Source organism: Pogona vitticeps, chromosome 1, assembly GCF_051106095.1.
Source record: "Pogona vitticeps strain Pit_001003342236 chromosome 1, PviZW2.1, whole genome shotgun sequence".
Classification (NCBI taxonomy): Eukaryota; Metazoa; Chordata; class Lepidosauria; order Squamata; family Agamidae; genus Pogona; species Pogona vitticeps.
In genome coordinates, this window is record NC_135783.1 from 198,415,762 (window position 1) to 198,433,502 (window position 17,741).

Consider the following 17,741-nt stretch of genomic DNA (forward strand, 5'->3'; position numbering starts at 1 on the left):
ACCTCTGTGATTAATTCTTTTCTCTATGTCATGCTAAAATACTTTTTTTAAAAAAAAAGATTGTAGATAATTTAATTGCATCTATTCTGTGTACCGTGTTGGATGACGTTTAATGTTCCTTTCTGGACATTATTGGTGTCAGTCTTCATAATGAACGAAGAAATACTAAACTGATTGCAGTTAAATCCTGTGCCCTGCTATATATAATCAAGTGTAGTGCCCAGTGTTGATCAGGCCTTAGTCCAGCATTGGACATGAGCCATACTTCACATTGGCACTGCTATACCAACTCATGAGAAATGCTGGCATCTAGTGCAGAAGTAAAATGGGTTTCTCAAGATGGAGAGCTTCAGCTACGGTGCTTGGTACAGGATGCTGAGAACTAATGAAAGAACTCGTATTTACAGCACAATATAGCAAGAGAGGAGAGGGACTATAGAGAGAAAGGAGGCAAAGATGGACAGTATTGCTCTACATGCCTCCCAATGAATGTCATTGTAGCACCTGTGAGCTGCATCCTCCACAGCAAAATATAGGTTTTAGGTTGCATGTTCAGGTTGTAACAAAACATGGGAAAGACTGGTCTAAGAGAACTATAACAACACAGAGTACCATTCATAAGCGTGCATTAGTACAACACGGTTTTCAGTGCCTTGGTCTCAAGTCTCTGTATCATTTTTCCTTAGCCGTCCCTGGAATTTGTGACAAGCCAACAGTTAGCAGCATCACACATGACTCGATGACAGTCAACTGGGAGGAACCAGAATATGACGGAGGCTCCCCTGTGACAGGCTATTGGCTAGAGCGTAAAGAAACTACTGGAAAAAGGTGGACAAGAGTTAACCGAGATCCTATCAAGCCTATGACACTGGGAGTTTCTTACAAAGTAACAGGCCTTATTGAAGGTTCAGATTATCAGTTCCGTGTGTACGCTATTAATGCAGCAGGCGTTGGCCCACCAAGCCTGCCATCTGATCCAGCAACTGCAAGAGACCCAATTGGTAAATAGCTTCATTTTAAATGTTTCTGTGTGTGTCTGTGTGAATAAATGCAAATGAAGGCATACTTCCAAATGGCAAAATAGGAATGTATTATAAATAACTATTCTGATAACAACATGGTATGATCATATTTTTCAGCTCCACCTGGTCCTCCTATTCCAAAAGTAACTGACTGGACAAAATCCTCAGTTGACCTTGAGTGGGCTCCGCCGTTAAAAGATGGCGGTTCTAGAATCACTGGCTACCTAGTTGAATATAAAGAGGAAGGAAAAGAAGAATGGGAAAAGGTAGGTAAAGTGGTGCTACCAGAACTTTTCTCAGACATTGTGTGGGAGTTAAGGAAGGGATGATAGACATCAAGCTGAACGAGACCACTTTTTTAAAGGTTCACAAGAGAAAGCATCCTCCTGATTGGCTGGGGATGACAGAGTGACACAGGGGAGCTGCATTGTGCCACATCAGGGTTCCTTTGCTCCCCCTGAAACCTTTAGCTGCAAACAGGGTCTGGGGTAAGACCCTGGTCTTAATCATCTCATTGTCCAGAATAGGACAGTAATCAAGAAATTGTTATGATTAAGTTCTGTTGAACTTAACGTTTTCTAGAGTAATATTTCACAATACAATTCAAAACAACAACACTGACGCAAGCCAGTATCCTACTGATATTGACATAGCATTCGTGTACCTTGCCAAAGCTAATTGTAACGAATTGATGAGATGCTGAGGCATGTCTCAGTCATATGCCTGGCCACACAGCCAAATATACAACTGAGATATATCATGACATCTCATCAATTTGGAGCAATTAACCACAGCATGTTATGCAAATCTTACATGAACACCAATTACATTCTGACCTCTTTAGTATACCACACATAAAAGTACATTTCCCCAGGCAGTACATCAGATGTAAAATTTCTTCCCCCCCCCCCTTGGAAGTATGAGTGTAGAAGTACTATAGCTATATTGCCTGTACCATTGAATTGAATTTAGAAGAGTAAAAAAACACCTCTCTGTGTTGCTATGTGGCAGGTTTCTGACGTCACAGACATGGTTCATCTAGCTGCCATCACTCATTATATTGTCTAACCACCCTACACTGCCAGAAAATGTAGCAAACGTTGACAAATTTAATAACTTTAAAAGGGGTCTGGGCATATTCATGGAGGTCAAGTGCTAGACAGGATGGCGATACGTTACCTTCAGTGTTAGAGGCAAGATTACATTCTATACCATGTGGACTTTGTGAAATGGAGGGTGCAGTTGCATTCATGCCCTGCTTCATGGCTTCCCAGAGGCAACTCACTGGCTGCCACATGACCTTTGTAGGCCTTTGGTTTGATCTAGCGTGGTTACAGACTGTCTTTCTGTGTAAGGAAATATTGATGCCCAACATTAAAGACTGTGTTTCCTCTGGGTGCCCATTTTTAGGACATAGTTTTCTTTAAACAGTTTCTGCTATTGGTTGACTCAAAATTATTTTTCCTTTTCAGGCAAAGGATAAAGAAATAAGAGGAACCAAGTTTGTTGTCGCAGGATTAAAAGAAGGAGGTTTCTATAGATTTAGAGTCAGGGCAATTAATGCTGCTGGTATTGGAGAACCTGGAGATGTTACGGAAGTCATTGAAATAAAAGACAGAATAGGTAACAATTATTATAAAAGATCTTGTCTTTCTCTGCTTCTTTTTTCTTTTTCTTTCTTTTTTTTGGGGGTTGGGTTTGTTGTTGGTGGGGGGGGGTTGTTATGTTGGTAAAGGAATGAAAACCTACATACGAGATTTATTGCTTGTTTCCACAGTTGCTCCTGACCTTAGTTTGGATGCTCATGTGAAAGACAGAATTGTTGTTCATGCCGGCGGGGTGATCCGCATTATAGCATATGTCTCAGGAAAGCCGCCTCCTACCATTACCTGGACGAAGGACGAACGAGCTCTCCCAGGAGAGGCTAACATTGAGGAAACGGCTATTAGTTCCTCTATGGTCATCAAGAATTGCAAGAGAAGCCATCAAGGCATCTACACCCTGCTTGCTAAAAATGCAGGTGGAGAAAGAAAGAAGGCTGTTATCGTTGATGTGCTAGGTAAGCAGGAAAGGCTGGAAAAAGCATGTTGTGCTATTGTTTAAATCCCATGCAGGAGACAGTAAAAGTTCATCTTGAATATATCTTAATCTTCCTTTCACAGACGTACCAGGTCCCGTTGGCATTCCATTCCTGACTGAAAACTTGACCTCGGACTCTTGCAAACTTACCTGGTTCTCTCCTGAAGACGACGGTGGCTCAGCTATTACTAACTATATCATTGAGAAGCGTGAAGCGGACCACAGGGCTTGGACACCAGTATCGTACACAGTCACCAGACAGAACGCTACCGTTCAGGGACTGATTGAAGGCAAAGCATACTTCTTCCGAATCGCAGCCGAGAATATCATTGGCATGGGTCCATTTGTGGAGACGACAAAAGAACTTCTCATCCGAGACCCTATAAGTACGTTTTTTTTTCTGTTATGTTATCCATAATAATAAGCACAAGTAAAACTTACCCAGCTAATTAGTCCTGTTTCGCAGAACGGACGCATAGGATATACTTGACACTTTGCATATGTTTGCTTCCAGCTGTACCAGAGAGGCCGGAAGATCTTGAAGTGAAAGCGGTAACAAAGGATTCGGTCTCACTGACTTGGAACCCACCGAAGTATAATGGTGGCTCTGATATAACAATGTATGTTTTGGAAAGCCGTCTCATTGGAAAAGAGAAGTTTTCTAGAGTTACAAAAGAGAAAATGCTGGACAGGAAATACACAGTGGAAGGACTGAAAGAAGGTGACACCTATGAGTACCGTGTGAGTGCCTGTAATATTGTGGGACAAGGCAAACCATCATTTTGCACAAAACCCATCACATGCAAAGATGAAATTGGTATGTTTCCTTCTTTTAAAAAAGCAATCAAAGTGAATTCCTCCTGCAGTTTTCAAATAAAGATCAATGATTATTTTTCTGTTTTCTTTGACAATTTTTCTAGCTCCTCCACAACTTGAACTTGACATCAGAGATAAGCTCACGGTCCGTGTAGGAGAAGCTTTCAGTCTCACTGGCCGTTATTCAGGCAAACCAGCACCAAAGGTTACTTGGTACAAAGATGACATTACAGTGAAAGAAGACAAACGGACCAAAATCCAAACGACTCCAGCAACTCTTTGCTTAGGGATATTAAAATCTACCCGGGAAGATTCCGGCAAATACTCCGTTGTTGTAGAAAACAGCTCAGGGTCAAGAAAAGGCTTCTGTCAAGTGACTGTAGTTGGTACGTGCTGTTGCTTTTATCTCTCTTTGTACAGTGGTGCCTCGCATAGCGAGGTTAATCCGTTCCGGATTAACCTTCGCTATAGCGAAACATGGCTAAACGGAATTTTAAAAGCCATAGAAACGCATTGAACTTTGTTCAATGCATTCCTATGGCTTTAAAACTCACCGTTAAGCGATCTTCCTCCATAGCGTCGCCATTTTCGTGCCCTCGGTAAGCAAGGGCAGGGCGCGAAAATGCAGCGCGGACCTTCCGGCGGCCATTTTGGAACCGCCGATCAGCTGTTCTCCCCCGCTTCGTTATGCGATATTCGCTAAGTGAATCGCTTAGCGAATATCGCAAAGTGAAAAAACACCATAGGGGCCATCGCTGAGCGAATGCTCCAGCGATGGCCCAGAGCCCCTCGTTAAGTGATTTAATCGCTCAGCGGGGCGCTTGTTAAGCGAGGCACCACTGTATATGAATTACAAAAAATAAGGATAGGCTGATGTGTCACAAAGTGAGTTATACTGACCAAAATCCTACAAGGCCGCATACTGTCTTTTTAACATTCACCACCAAGATTTATGCTGATTATGTTATACTATCATTAAAACATAGATCCTGCAATTGGCTCACAAGTTCTTATACTAATTTCCTAACTTATGGCAATTCACAGCCAAGATTTACACCATCAGTGTTGCAACGCTTGACGTAATGTGCAGTCCACTGAACTTTGGTATGAGCAAATGTTCAGTTTCTTTATGAACAATCCTTGGTTTTCCCTAATTATTCCCATATTTTAGGATGCACTTCATGAATGTGTTCTTATTCTGAACAACACCCTAACGAACTAGGAACATACATTCATGTTTAAATTGAGAGATGTAATCAAAGGATGTCTTGACCCTGTCCTTCCAGCTCTTGGTCATCCAAAGCTTTGGGAGAAAACAATCTGTGAGCTCACAGAGTCAAAGCAGAAAGTGTTCCCACTCAAGGAGGCTGCGTTTTCCTCTACTTCCCTTTCCACGGTGTAGTCTCTGGAACACTTGCCACCCCATTCTGGAATGTCTTCCCAGCAACCAGATGCTGCTTGAAGCAGGAAGTGATTCAGAGGGAAAGAGAGAGCAGGAAAACCTGGTTGTGCTAGTAGAGTTCGCTTCACAGATCTCTGCACCCAGCCCAGTGGATTTTGTACTATTTACCTCAGCCATTTTATTTTGGTGCAGTACAACTGACCACTATTGCCTGCAGAACTGCAAAGGCAATGTAGATATTAGAAAAGTGACCCAATCAAATGCTATAACAATAACATTACAGCCAACAAGTTACACAAGCAGTACAGTGAATTTGCTCTAGACCAAGCTTTCTCAAACATTTACTATCTGAGGCATGCTTGAGGCTTATCTATGAAAAGGCTTACTTTTGAAGTATATATAAAAGGATAAACAAAACTTACTCACACATATAACTTATTGTTATAAATAGCATGTGGTATACTTGCAAAAAACACAATACAGCTGATTTATATTTGTGAAAAACCAATAGCTTGTGAAAGAAAACAAAGGGATACAGTTCATTTATAAATGTAAACCATGACCATTTCATTCATTCATTCGTTCGTTCGTACGTACGTACGTACGTACGTACATACATACATACATACATACATACATACATACATACATGTATGTTGTTCATGCCGGCGGGGTGATCAGTATTATCAGTGCTGGTGCTTGCTCAGTATCACAGATTTTTAGTTCTGTATTACTTTCTACATTTTCTATGGCAATTATGCGGTATTATATGAGATAAAGTTACAAATATTTGTGTTGTGTTTTAAACAGACCGTCCCACACCTCCAGTCGGCCCAGTTATTTTTGATGAAGTGCATAAGGATCATTTTGTTATCACCTGGAAGCCTCCTTTGGATGATGGCGGCAGCCCAATTACTAATTACATTATTGAGAAGAGAGATGCCAACCGGGACATCTGGATGCCAGTCACATCAGCCTGTGTCAAAACAACATGCAAAGTCCCTAAGTTGCTTGAAGGAAGAGACTATGTTGTCCGAATTTATGCTGAAAATTTGTATGGCATGAGCGATCCCCTGGAATCTGATGAAATGAAGGCCAAGGATCGTTTCAGTATGTTGCTCAGTCACCCATTCGCTTTCATTATGTGCCATAATGTTATTTCTCTTGGGCTTGCATGGTCCTACCTTACATATAACGGATTTAAAACTTTAAAATGTTTCTTCAGGTGTCCCTGATGCACCAGATCAACCCATCATCAAGAACGTGACCAAAAATTCTGCCTTGGTTACCTGGAACAGGCCACGTGATGGAGGAAAACCAATAACTAATTATATACTTGAAAGGAAGGAAACCATGTCTAACCGATGGACAAGAGTCACCAGAGATCCTATTTACCCAGACACTCAGTTCAGGGTGACAGATCTCCTTGAAGGCTGCGAATATGAATTCAGAGTTTCAGCAGAAAATGAAATCGGTGTTGGTGAACCTAGCCCGCCGTCGAAGCCATTCTTTGCTAAAGACCCAATTGGTATATGATAAAACCTCTTATCTTGTGTCTCTTTCTTATTAATATTGTTCTAGAGCAATTGTTATCTTCTTCCATTTTTTTCAACCCATTTAACATTTTCTTTGACAGTTAAACCAAGCCCACCAATTAATCCTGAAGCAGTGGATAAAACTAAGAATTCGGTCGTTTTGTCCTGGCAACCGCCACGCCATGATGGAGGAGGGAAGATTATAGGCTATTTAATCGAATACCAAAAGGTTGGAGATGAAGAGTGGAAAAAAGCTAACCATACAGCTGATGCTTGCCCCGAGACAAAATATGAGGTTATTGGCCTCACCGAAGGTGCCAAGTATAAATTCAGAGTCATGGCGGTGAATGCAGCAGGAGAATCAGAGCCGGCTTACGTTCGTGATCCCGTGGAAGTCAAGGACAGACTTGGTAAGCAGGACACGATGCTTAATGAAATGTCAAAGGTCGAAAAGGGGCATGTTTTCTGAAAATGAAATCTCCTTTTTCAGAGGCTCCTGAACTAATCCTGGATGCTAACATGGCTCGGGAACAACATGTTAAAGCTGGAGATACGCTGAGGCTCAGTGCGGTAATTAAAGGAATCCCATTCCCAAAAGTGTCTTGGAAGAAAGAAGACAAGGAAGTTTCTACAAAGGCAGATATTGAAGTTACAAAAGTTGGCAGTAAGCTAGAAATTCGTAATGCTGCCCATGAAGATGGAGGGATTTATTCCCTCACTGTGGAAAATCCAGCTGGATCAAAGACGGTTTCCGTGAAAGTTCTTGTGTTAGGTAATGGATAACATTAGTTTAACCATTTTATTGGGAAACAATGCACACCACGTGTGTGTGATTAGCCAAATGTATCTGTACAGACCGAAGGAAGACGTATTGTTGTTTAAATATTTCTAAGCTACAATTCTGAAATAAGGTCTCCCATGGCAATTGACAAACTATGAGTATAAAAATAAGTGTCCAATAATAGAATAATACCACTCTATAGTTCAAAAATATAAAATATGAGGAAATATATTTAAAATATAATTTAGTTATCCAAAGCATTTCCAAATTCACAGCAGAACATGACTAAAAGCAGCATAGGCAATAAAACACGCTGATTAAAAAACATTCAAAACAGAAGGGTGTTTCACAGCCATTTAAAATACTCCAACCGAGGGGAACAACTGTGGTGTTTTTTTTTAAAGAATGGAGTTTCATTAGACTGTGATCCCCAATGGACTGTATGCCCGGTATGCCCCAATATAATATTTCTGCTTTATCTTCACCAAAGCTGAACTTATATCTCTTTTTGACCATTGAGGAAATCTATTAAATCAGTCACATTTCTCCAAGTTTGGAAGGATTTTGTCATAGTCTGTAAAAACACTTTTCACATCTGAAAATAATAGACACTGGTGTTATCTGAGAGGTTTTAAGAAATCTTCCAAAGAACAGTGTTCTGTAATTTGGGGAGAAGGTTAGTTTTACAGGGGATTCTCATGTGTGCCAACTTTAACTTCCTGTTGAAAAATGGCTACCATATAGGTCCATCCCTCCAAACTCTTACTTGGGATTCAAGCTACTCTTGTTCTTGCTCAGAATGACATGTTGATAAGGAAGCAGCTGTAACTTGTAAGGAAGAAATTAGATATAATGTCCTTACATTTGCTGTGTGTTTTAGTAAATAACCATTCTTTATCCTTCTTTCTTTTCAGATAAGCCTGGGCCTCCTAGAGACCTGCATGTCAGTGAAGTCCGAAAAGATTCTTGCTACCTGACTTGGAAGGAACCTGAGGACAATGGTGGCTCTGTCATTACCAACTATATCGTGGAAAGGAAAGATGTAGCTGCTCCTCAGTGGCTGCCAATATCTTCCTCCTCCAAGAAGCACAGCTTGCTGGCGAAATACCTCATGGAAGGCACTCAGTATCTCTTCCGTGTTGCTGCTGAGAACCAATACGGAAGAGGTCCTTTTGTGGAAACCCTCAAGCCAATTAAGGCTGTAGATCCACTTCGTAAGCATATTCTACTTTTTTTTTTAAAAAAAAAAGCTTTTTGAACTGTGCTGTAGTATTAATCTCTGTGATATACATAAGCATATAGACTTGTTTCCATATGCTGCTAAGTAATAAATACTAATTCTATTTTAATCTTGATTTGGCAGATCCGCCAGGCCCACCAAAGAACTTGCATCATATAGATGTTGACAAGACAGAAGTCTCTCTTGTTTGGAACTGGCCTGATCGTGATGGTGGTGCTGAAATAACTGGATTCCTGGTGGAGTACCAAGAAGAAGGCGCAAAGGACTGGACTAAATTCAAAACCGTCCCTGTGCCAGAGTGTGTTGTTACTGGCCTACAACAAGGAAAGATCTACAAATTCCGTGTGAAGGCTCAAAATATCGTTGGTCTTAGTCTTCCTGACACAACTATACCAATTGAGTGCCAAGAAAAATTAGGTAACTTCTAGGTTTATGATATTTTGCACAGTTTTAGTATGCAGTACTTTATTTAAGTACTGGAATGTAGGAACAATATGTTTATAACTATATTTTATTTTTAATTTCAGTGCCTCCATCTGTTGACCTGGATGTTAAATTAATAGAGGGCCTTGTTGTTAAAGCCGGAACCACAGTAAGATTCCCTGCAATCATGAGAGGTGTCCCTATTCCCACTGCAAAATGGGTTACGGATAATACTGAAATTAAATCAGAAGGCAATTACAAGATCGATACTGATAATTACTCAACAGTTCTCACTATTAAAAGCTGCACAAGAAAAGACACTGGGGAGTATTTGCTCACAGTATCTAACGCAGCTGGAAGCAAAACCGTACCTGTTCATCTAACAGTTTTGGATGTACCTGGTCCTCCAACCGGTCCAATTGATATTCTAGAAGTAACCCCAGATCACATGGTCATTTCCTGGCGACCTCCTAAAGATGACGGTGGAAGTCCTGTGATTAATTACATCATTGAGAAGAGAGAATCAAATAGGGAAACGTGGGGAGTGGTCAGTTCAGGAATCAATCAAACTAGAATTAAGATTCCACGTCTACACAAGGGCCATGAATACATATTCCGAGTCTGTGCAGAGAATAAAATAGGCATTGGTGCACCTCTTGATTCACAACCAGCAGTTGCTAAAGCTATGTTTGACCCACCATCTCCACCGGGTAAACCAGTAGTACATGATATTTTAGAAAATGCTGCAACGGTAACGTGGTCTATACCTAAATCTGATGGCGGAACCCCAATCATTGGATACATTCTTGAACGCCGTGAAATCTCTGGCAAGTGGGTTCGTGTCAACAAATCGCCAGTGCTTGATCTCAGGTTCAGAACTACAGGACTGTTTGAAGGCAACACATATGAATTCCGTGTTTTTGCGGAAAATAGTGTTGGCATAAGCCAACCGTCTCCGGTTTCTGACCCAATAAAAGCAGCACGTCCTATCAAACCTCCGGGACCACCCATTAATCCAAAACTCAAGGATAAAACCAGAGAAACAGCTGAACTAGTATGGACAAAGCCACTCAAAGATGGTGGTAGCCCTATTCTGGGATATGTTGTAGAGTGCCAGAAGAGCGGAACTACACAATGGAATAGAATCAATAAAGATGAACTTATCAGACAATGTGCCTTTACTGTACCTGGACTCATTGAAGGAAATGAATATAGATTCCGTATAAAAGCTGCTAACATTGTAGGAGAAGGAGAGCCCAGGGAATTGCCAGAAACAGTTCTTGCCAAAGACATCCTTAGCCCTCCAGAACTAGAGCTGGATTTGACCTGCCGTGATGTCATTACTGTCAGAGTAGGCCAGACAATAAAGATTACTGGTAAAGTGAAAGGTAGACCCTATCCTGACATAACATGGTCTAAAGATGGTAAAACACTAACAAAAGATCAACGTGTGGAAATAATTCAGGAATATCCTCATATTGAGCTGCAAGTGAAAAAAGCTGTAAGAGCAGACCACGGCAAATACCTTATTTCAGCTAAGAATAGCAGCGGGCACGCACAAGCATCAGCCGTTGTTAATGTCCTTGACCGGCCTGGCCCTTGCCGAAACCTGAAAGTGAGCTACGTCACGAAAGATTCTTGTATGGTTTCTTGGGACAACCCTGAAGATAACGGTGGCTCTGAAATTACAAATTACATTGTGGAGTGTCGTCATCCGAATCAGAGAGGCTGGTCAATAGTTTCCGCTGATCTTACTAAACGTTTGGTAAAAGCACATCTTATAGAGAACCAGGAGTATTTCTTCCGTGTTTGTGCAGAAAACAAAGTAGGCCCAGGACCCATTGTCGAGACCAAAACTCCCATCCTTGCCATCAATCCGATTGATCGACCAGGAGAACCGGAAAACCTACATATTGCCGAGACAGGAAAGACATTTGTGTATCTAAAATGGAGGAGGCCAGACTATGATGGTGGCAGCCCCAATTTAACCTACCATGTTGAAAGGAAGCTGAAGGATTCAGATGAGTGGGAAAGGGTACACAAAGGCAGCATTAAGGAAACACACTATATGGTTGACAAGTGCGTTGAAAATAAAATTTATCAGTTCAGAGTTCAGACTAAGAATGAAGGCGGTGAGAGTGACTGGGTGAAAACAAGTGAAGTTGTGGTTAAGGAAGAAGTGCAGAAGCCAGTACTTGATCTGAAATTGTCTGGAGTACTGACTGTGAAAGCTGGCGAACCGATCAGAATTGAAGCAGGACTCAGAGGCAAGCCACAACCAGAAGTATCTTGGGCAAAGGATAATGCAGATCTATCCAAATCTCCAAGGGTCAAAATAGAAACCACGTCAAACTTCTCCAAGATCCTTCTGACAAAAGCGAGGCGGACTGATGGTGGTAAATACGTTATTACTGCTACTAATCCTGCCGGCAGCTTTGTAGCTTATGCTACTGTAAATGTTTTGGACAAACCAGGACCTGTAAGAAATTTGAAAGTCTATGATATTTCAATTGACCGGTGTACCGTCAGCTGGGACCCACCTGAGGATGATGGTGGTTGTGAAATCCAGAACTACATTGTGGAGAAGTGTGAAAGTAAACGTATGGTCTGGACCACATATTCTTCCTCAGTGATCATGAACTCTGTACATGTAACACGTCTCATAGAAGGCAATGAATATATATTCAGGATTCGTGCAGAGAATAAAATGGGAACTGGTCCACCAACAGAGACTAAGCCAATTATTGCGAAAACCAAGTATAATAGACCTGGTCCTCCTGATCCTCCAGAAGTTACAAGAGTCAGCAAAGAAGAGATGACTGTGGTTTGGAATCCACCAGAATATGATGGCGGAAAATCAATTACAGGATATATATTAGAAAGGAAAGAGAAACGGTCACTAAAATGGGTTCCTGTTACCAAAACTGCAATCCCTGAGAGACGCAAGAAAGTCCAAAATCTTATTCCAGGACATGAGTATCAGTTCCGTGTCAGGGCAGAAAATGAAATTGGAATTGGTGAACCAAGTCTTCCATCAAGACCAGCAATAGCAAAAGATCCAATAGGTACAGATTTAATCATATTAATAATATTTTGGTTTCAAAAACATTTCTCTGATTCTCTGGAAAATTTACCCCTGTGTTTTTATCTCATCTTACAGAACCCCCTGGTCCTCCAACTAACCTTAAGGTTGTTGATAGCACAAAGACCTCTATTACTCTTGGATGGGGAAAACCCGTCTATGATGGTGGTGCTCCAATTATCGGATATGTGGTGGAAATGAGACCAAAAACTGAAAAAGCAGGTCCTGATGAAGGATGGAAAAGATGCAATGTTGCTGCACAGGTTATTCATACAGAATTTACTGTGACCAGCCTGGATGAGAAAGAATTGTATGAATTCCGTGTTTCAGCCCAAAACCAAGTTGGCATTGGCCGGCCGGCTGATTTGAAGGAAGCTGTTTCTCCCAAAGAAATACTTGGTAATTTTCCTACTAGCCCCTTCAATATAGGTAATATATTTTAAATCTTTTCACTAATGTCAAAGTCTAAACGTTCGATTATTTTTCAGAACCTCCTGAGATTGAATTGGATGCAAGCTTGAGAAAGTTAGTTACAGTCAGGGCAGGATGTCCCATAAGACTTTTTGCCATTGTAAGAGGACGACCAGCACCTAAAGTTACCTGGAGAAAAGTAGGAATTGACAATGTGATCAGAAAAGGACAAGTTGACCTGGTCGACACGATGGCCTTCTGTGTCATTCCTGATTCTACACGGGATGACTCGGGCAAATACTCCTTGACACTTGTTAACCCTGCTGGAGAAAAAGCTGTTTTTGTAAACGTCCGTGTCCTTGGTAAGCAACAAAAATAATGTTATTATTTATTCCGGCTCTGTCATTTATCTGTGTATTATGAGGTACAATGTCTTGCCCTGCTGTATATTTCGAATAGTGGCTTAATACCATATGTATCGATGGCTTTTCAAACAGATACACCTGGACCTGTAGCCGAGTTCAAGGTCTCAGAAGTGACAAAAATGACCTGTCAACTTTCATGGACACCACCTGAAAACGATGGCGGCAGTCCCGTTACCCATTATATCTTGGAAAAACGTGAGGCTGACAGGAAGACCTGGGCGAAACTTGTTGGGGACATAAAGAAAACGAGTTTCAAAGTTATTAATCTTGTGCCTGGTACGGAGTACTTCTTCAGAGTGACGGCTGTCAATGAATATGGTCCTGGTGTTCCCAGAGACACACCAAAGCCGATCCTGGCAACAGATCCACTCAGTAAGTATCTATTATTGTTTGAAATCACCAGAATTGGTTGTTAGCACTCATGCTTAATGGGGACATGTTGTAAATATTGTCGTTGTTGTTTAGTCGTTAAGTCGTGCCTGACTCTTAGTGACCCCATGGACCAGAGCAGAGTTGTAAATATACCTTAACTTAAATACCAAGCAAAAACTGAGTTCAGGAGGCTTAGGGACCCATCCTGACATTTCCTAGTGTAGTAACTTGGACCACTGTCAGAATTATTTCACTAGTGTTGCTTCATTAAGAAGGCTGGGGTGACATTTGCATACATGAAGGAAGGATGTCTCAGAAATGTAGACTACAATCCTGCACTTGCTTAGTTGGGAATAAGTCTTAATAAATGTAATCTGACCGACTTCTGAGTAGAAATGTTCAAAATTACAGCTAGGTAATTGAGAAAGGTCTTGGCTGTTGACTGCATTTGCAGAAAACACAGTCTAGATCGCTTGTCACTGAGCCTTCTTTGCAGCCCTTTATATATACAGTACATCCCACTCTGTTTCTCCCTCTCACCTCGGATGTCGCAAACGGAATATATAAGGTCCATCGTATGTGTTTAAGTATAAGCTGAAATCCTAAAATACATATTTTAAATCAGGACCAGTGTGTGCAGTGGAACACTTTGATAGTTGCAGAATTGAAGAACAAATGGAATCTGTAAATGAGATGTCACCAATCAAATGCTTACAATTAAACACGGAATCGATTTATACATTCAGATGCGAGCCCTCAAGTGATGAGCTATAAGGCTGCCTCACTTGCACATTTATTCAGAACCAATTCTGAACATTGTGGCCATTTCTTCTGAATAGACATTTGTGTCTATTTGCAGTGCACATGATCTGACTGAAGGACATGGTTCTCACCCCTGGGTGAACTGAAATCTGTGACAGTTACTTCCAAATAAATGTGTCAAGGATTCAAAGGCGAGCCTAGATTTGCATTTTGATAAAGTACCTATCAGTTCTTCTGCAGTGTGTATGATACCAGTGAGATGTAGTAGATAGAATGATGGACTAGGACTCAGAAGGACGAGGTTTGAATCCCTGCTCAGCCATGAAAACTCACTGGGGGTGTGGAACCAGTAAAACCACTCCTAAAATATCTCACTTACCTTGAACCAGTCATTATAAGTTGGTTCCAACTGGACAGCACTTAACAACAACAGCTACCACTGTGCATACATCACAGAAGTTGTTTCACTAGAAGCAAAATCCTGTCTTTTCAAATTCAAAGGCTTTCATGCCTTTGCTTACCGCACAAGTGTGATTTGGTAAGAAAATGAGTGGTTCACAAAGAGCAAGCCCACCAGAACAATAGTTCTACAAAATGTAAGAATCGCTGGTCTCCTGTTTTTGTTTATTCAAAATAACATTTGCATTAACACCCTGTTAGCCATAGCCTTCGCTTGAAGCGCATACTCACATTTCACAGGAAAATGCCCTTATCTTGGCAGTGATGTGATGTGCAAGTGTCTGCTTGTTAAACAACAAATATTCTGACCCATCTGCCTGTTTTTATTCTTCAGGTGAACCTGATCCCCCAAGGAAAGTTGAAGTGACCGAAATTACAAAGAACAGTGCTACTTTAGGATGGCTGCCACCCCTGCGGGATGGTGGTTCTAAAATTGATGGGTACATCATTTCATACCAGGAAGAAGGTCAAGCTGCAGATCGCTGGACACAATACTCTATTGTAAGAGATCTTCACATAGTTGTGGCTGGTCTGAAAGAAGGAAAGACATACAAATTCAGAGTGGCTGCAAGAAACGCTGTTGGAGTGAGTTTACCAAGAGAAACTGAAGGCAAATATGAAATCAAAGAACAGCTCAGTAAGTAACTATTTATTAAACTTAACAATGCTGGAATCTACTTCAAATTTTAAATCAACTTGAATTACTCCAGGTTGCGACATCTTATCTCTTTCTGTAGTTTGACTTTCGTCTGGGATTTTGGGTGCTGAATCATAAAAGTTATATAAACTGTCTTCTAACATTTAAGCCAATTTCCTATTTATTGGCATTCAGAGATGCTTAAAAGCAGTAAACCAAATGGTTCACTGTGATTTCTAAATTCACAAATGTCAATTCTGGTCTGAGCAGGCCGCTTCTGAACAGTGCTTTGCTTCTTGTGCAACATTGCACAGATTTTATTTTATCTCATCTCACAAGATGTCTCCCCATTTGAAAAAGAGGAGAACTGTAAAATTCAGCAACTGGTAGATAAATATTATACTCCTTGTGCCTTAGAAATGCCACAAAACGAAAACAGAACCCTTAAATGATGAGGAAGGAACCAAATCATGCTGGAGGGAGCTCATGCTTCAGTCATATTGGGTGGATGGAAGTTATCAATATTTCTTTGAATCTCTCTGAAAGCAGACAAAAACCTGTTTCTCTTCTGGGATACAATATAAATTCTTCTGCATTATGTTTGAACAATGTTTCGATCGTGACCTCTGCCAGGAGCCTGAGATTCTGATTCATGCAATCTGCTTTAATGAAAAACCTAAAGCTGCTTCGAGAGTATAAGTAATTAAAAAAATTAATGACTACGCAGGATAAAATAACTGGAAAAATAGGTTAGGTTATTAATTCTGCCTAATTTAAGTGTTTGTTTTCCACTGTTTGATTTTAATTTCAGTGCCACCTAAGATTCTGATGCCAGAGCAAGTCAGTATAAAAGCTGGACTGAAACTCAGGGTGGAAGCCCATATTTATGGGAAACCAAACCCGACCTGTAAATGGATGAAAGGAGACCACGATGTGCATATATCCAGCCGCCTCGCAGTGCATAAAGGAGACAGCATGTCAGTTCTCATCATTAAAGATGTAACCAGGAAAGACAGCGACTATTACACTCTCCAGGCCGAAAACAGCGCTGGTGTGGCCACTCAGAAAATCAAAGTGGTTGTCATGGGTACACAAAGTTTTCTGTTCTATGCTTAATTTTTTATACACAGACATCTTTACCATGTGGCCAGTTTGCTTTGCCTGACACATGTGCTTTTTAAATATCTTTCTACAGATATCCCTGGCCCACCACAGCCACCATTTGAAATTTCTGACATAGACGCGGATGCCTGCAGTTTGTCCTGGCACATCCCTCTGGAAGATGGCGGCAGCAACATCACCAACTATGTGGTGGAGAAGTGTGACGTCAGTCGTGGTGACTGGATAACGGTGGTAGCTTCCGTCTCCAAGACAAATTGCAGAATTGGAAAATTAACTCCTGGACAAGAATATATGTTCCGTGTGCGGGCTGAAAACCGGTTTGGCATTTCTGAGCCACTCCAATCTGATAAGATGATAGCAAAGTTCCCATTTGGTATGTCTGACTCAAGCCATATTATAGTTATCATGAAGGTAAGCTTTAACACAAGAATGAAGCACTGATTTTTTTTTGTCTCCTCACTTCCTCCCAGATGTTCCTAGTGAACCAAAGAATGCCCGTGTTACCAAGGTGAACAAGGATTGCATCTTTGTGGCCTGGGACAGGCCAGACAGTGATGGAGGCAGTCCAATCACTGGTTATCTCATTGAACGGAAAGAAAGGAACAGTTTGCTGTGGGTGAAGGCCAATGACACCCTTGTGCGATCCACAGAGTATCCCTGTGCAGGCTTAATTGAAGGTCTTGAGTACACATTCAGAATCTATGCTCTGAATAAAGCCGGAGCTAGCAAACCTAGCAAGCCCACAGATTTTGTTACAGCAAGAATACCAGTTGGTAAGCAAAATATTTGGATACAAGCCATGAATGTCTTGCAATTATTCATGTTTATGCTGACCCAGCTCAAGGTCTATAAGAGCACAATCTGATATATAACTGGTCTCAATGGGATTTACTTTTGGGATAGAGGGTTACATCATATACATATATAATATAATGCATAATCCAGCCAACATGAGGCACTTTGTATTCCATTACAGCAGAAGGAAGCATGCCATTAAACCCATTGAAATGCCTGAGACTTAAAACACTCAGTTTTTTTCTGGCTCATGCCTATCCTATAAACTTTTAAATATATATTTATATTTCTATCCTGCCCAACTGGGGACACATCCACTACTCTGGTTGGCAAATAAATTACAATAATGCAAAATACAAACAACCTCAATAAAAACCA

General features: G+C 41.0%; 1 protein-coding gene across 1 annotated transcript in view; it reads left to right on the forward strand.

The window, feature by feature from the left end:
• LOC110084610 (titin) overlaps positions 1–17,741 on the forward strand; it is a 299,695-nt gene that overhangs the window by 223,831 nt on the left and 58,123 nt on the right. Inside the window, exons 242-262 of the mRNA XM_078386905.1 lie at positions 687–1,001; positions 1,140–1,288; positions 2,495–2,645; positions 2,800–3,081; positions 3,185–3,487; positions 3,616–3,918; positions 4,022–4,303; positions 6,130–6,429; positions 6,545–6,847; positions 6,956–7,264; positions 7,345–7,626; positions 8,550–8,849; positions 8,999–9,292; positions 9,403–12,363; positions 12,459–12,779; positions 12,869–13,153; positions 13,289–13,588; positions 15,144–15,446; positions 16,258–16,533; positions 16,642–16,941; positions 17,039–17,341. Of these exons, the coding sequence (XP_078243031.1) occupies positions 687–1,001; positions 1,140–1,288; positions 2,495–2,645; positions 2,800–3,081; positions 3,185–3,487; positions 3,616–3,918; positions 4,022–4,303; positions 6,130–6,429; positions 6,545–6,847; positions 6,956–7,264; positions 7,345–7,626; positions 8,550–8,849; positions 8,999–9,292; positions 9,403–12,363; positions 12,459–12,779; positions 12,869–13,153; positions 13,289–13,588; positions 15,144–15,446; positions 16,258–16,533; positions 16,642–16,941; positions 17,039–17,341 (8,622 nt within the window). The remainder of the gene's footprint in view (positions 1–686; positions 1,002–1,139; positions 1,289–2,494; positions 2,646–2,799; positions 3,082–3,184; positions 3,488–3,615; positions 3,919–4,021; positions 4,304–6,129; positions 6,430–6,544; positions 6,848–6,955; positions 7,265–7,344; positions 7,627–8,549; positions 8,850–8,998; positions 9,293–9,402; positions 12,364–12,458; positions 12,780–12,868; positions 13,154–13,288; positions 13,589–15,143; positions 15,447–16,257; positions 16,534–16,641; positions 16,942–17,038; positions 17,342–17,741) is intronic.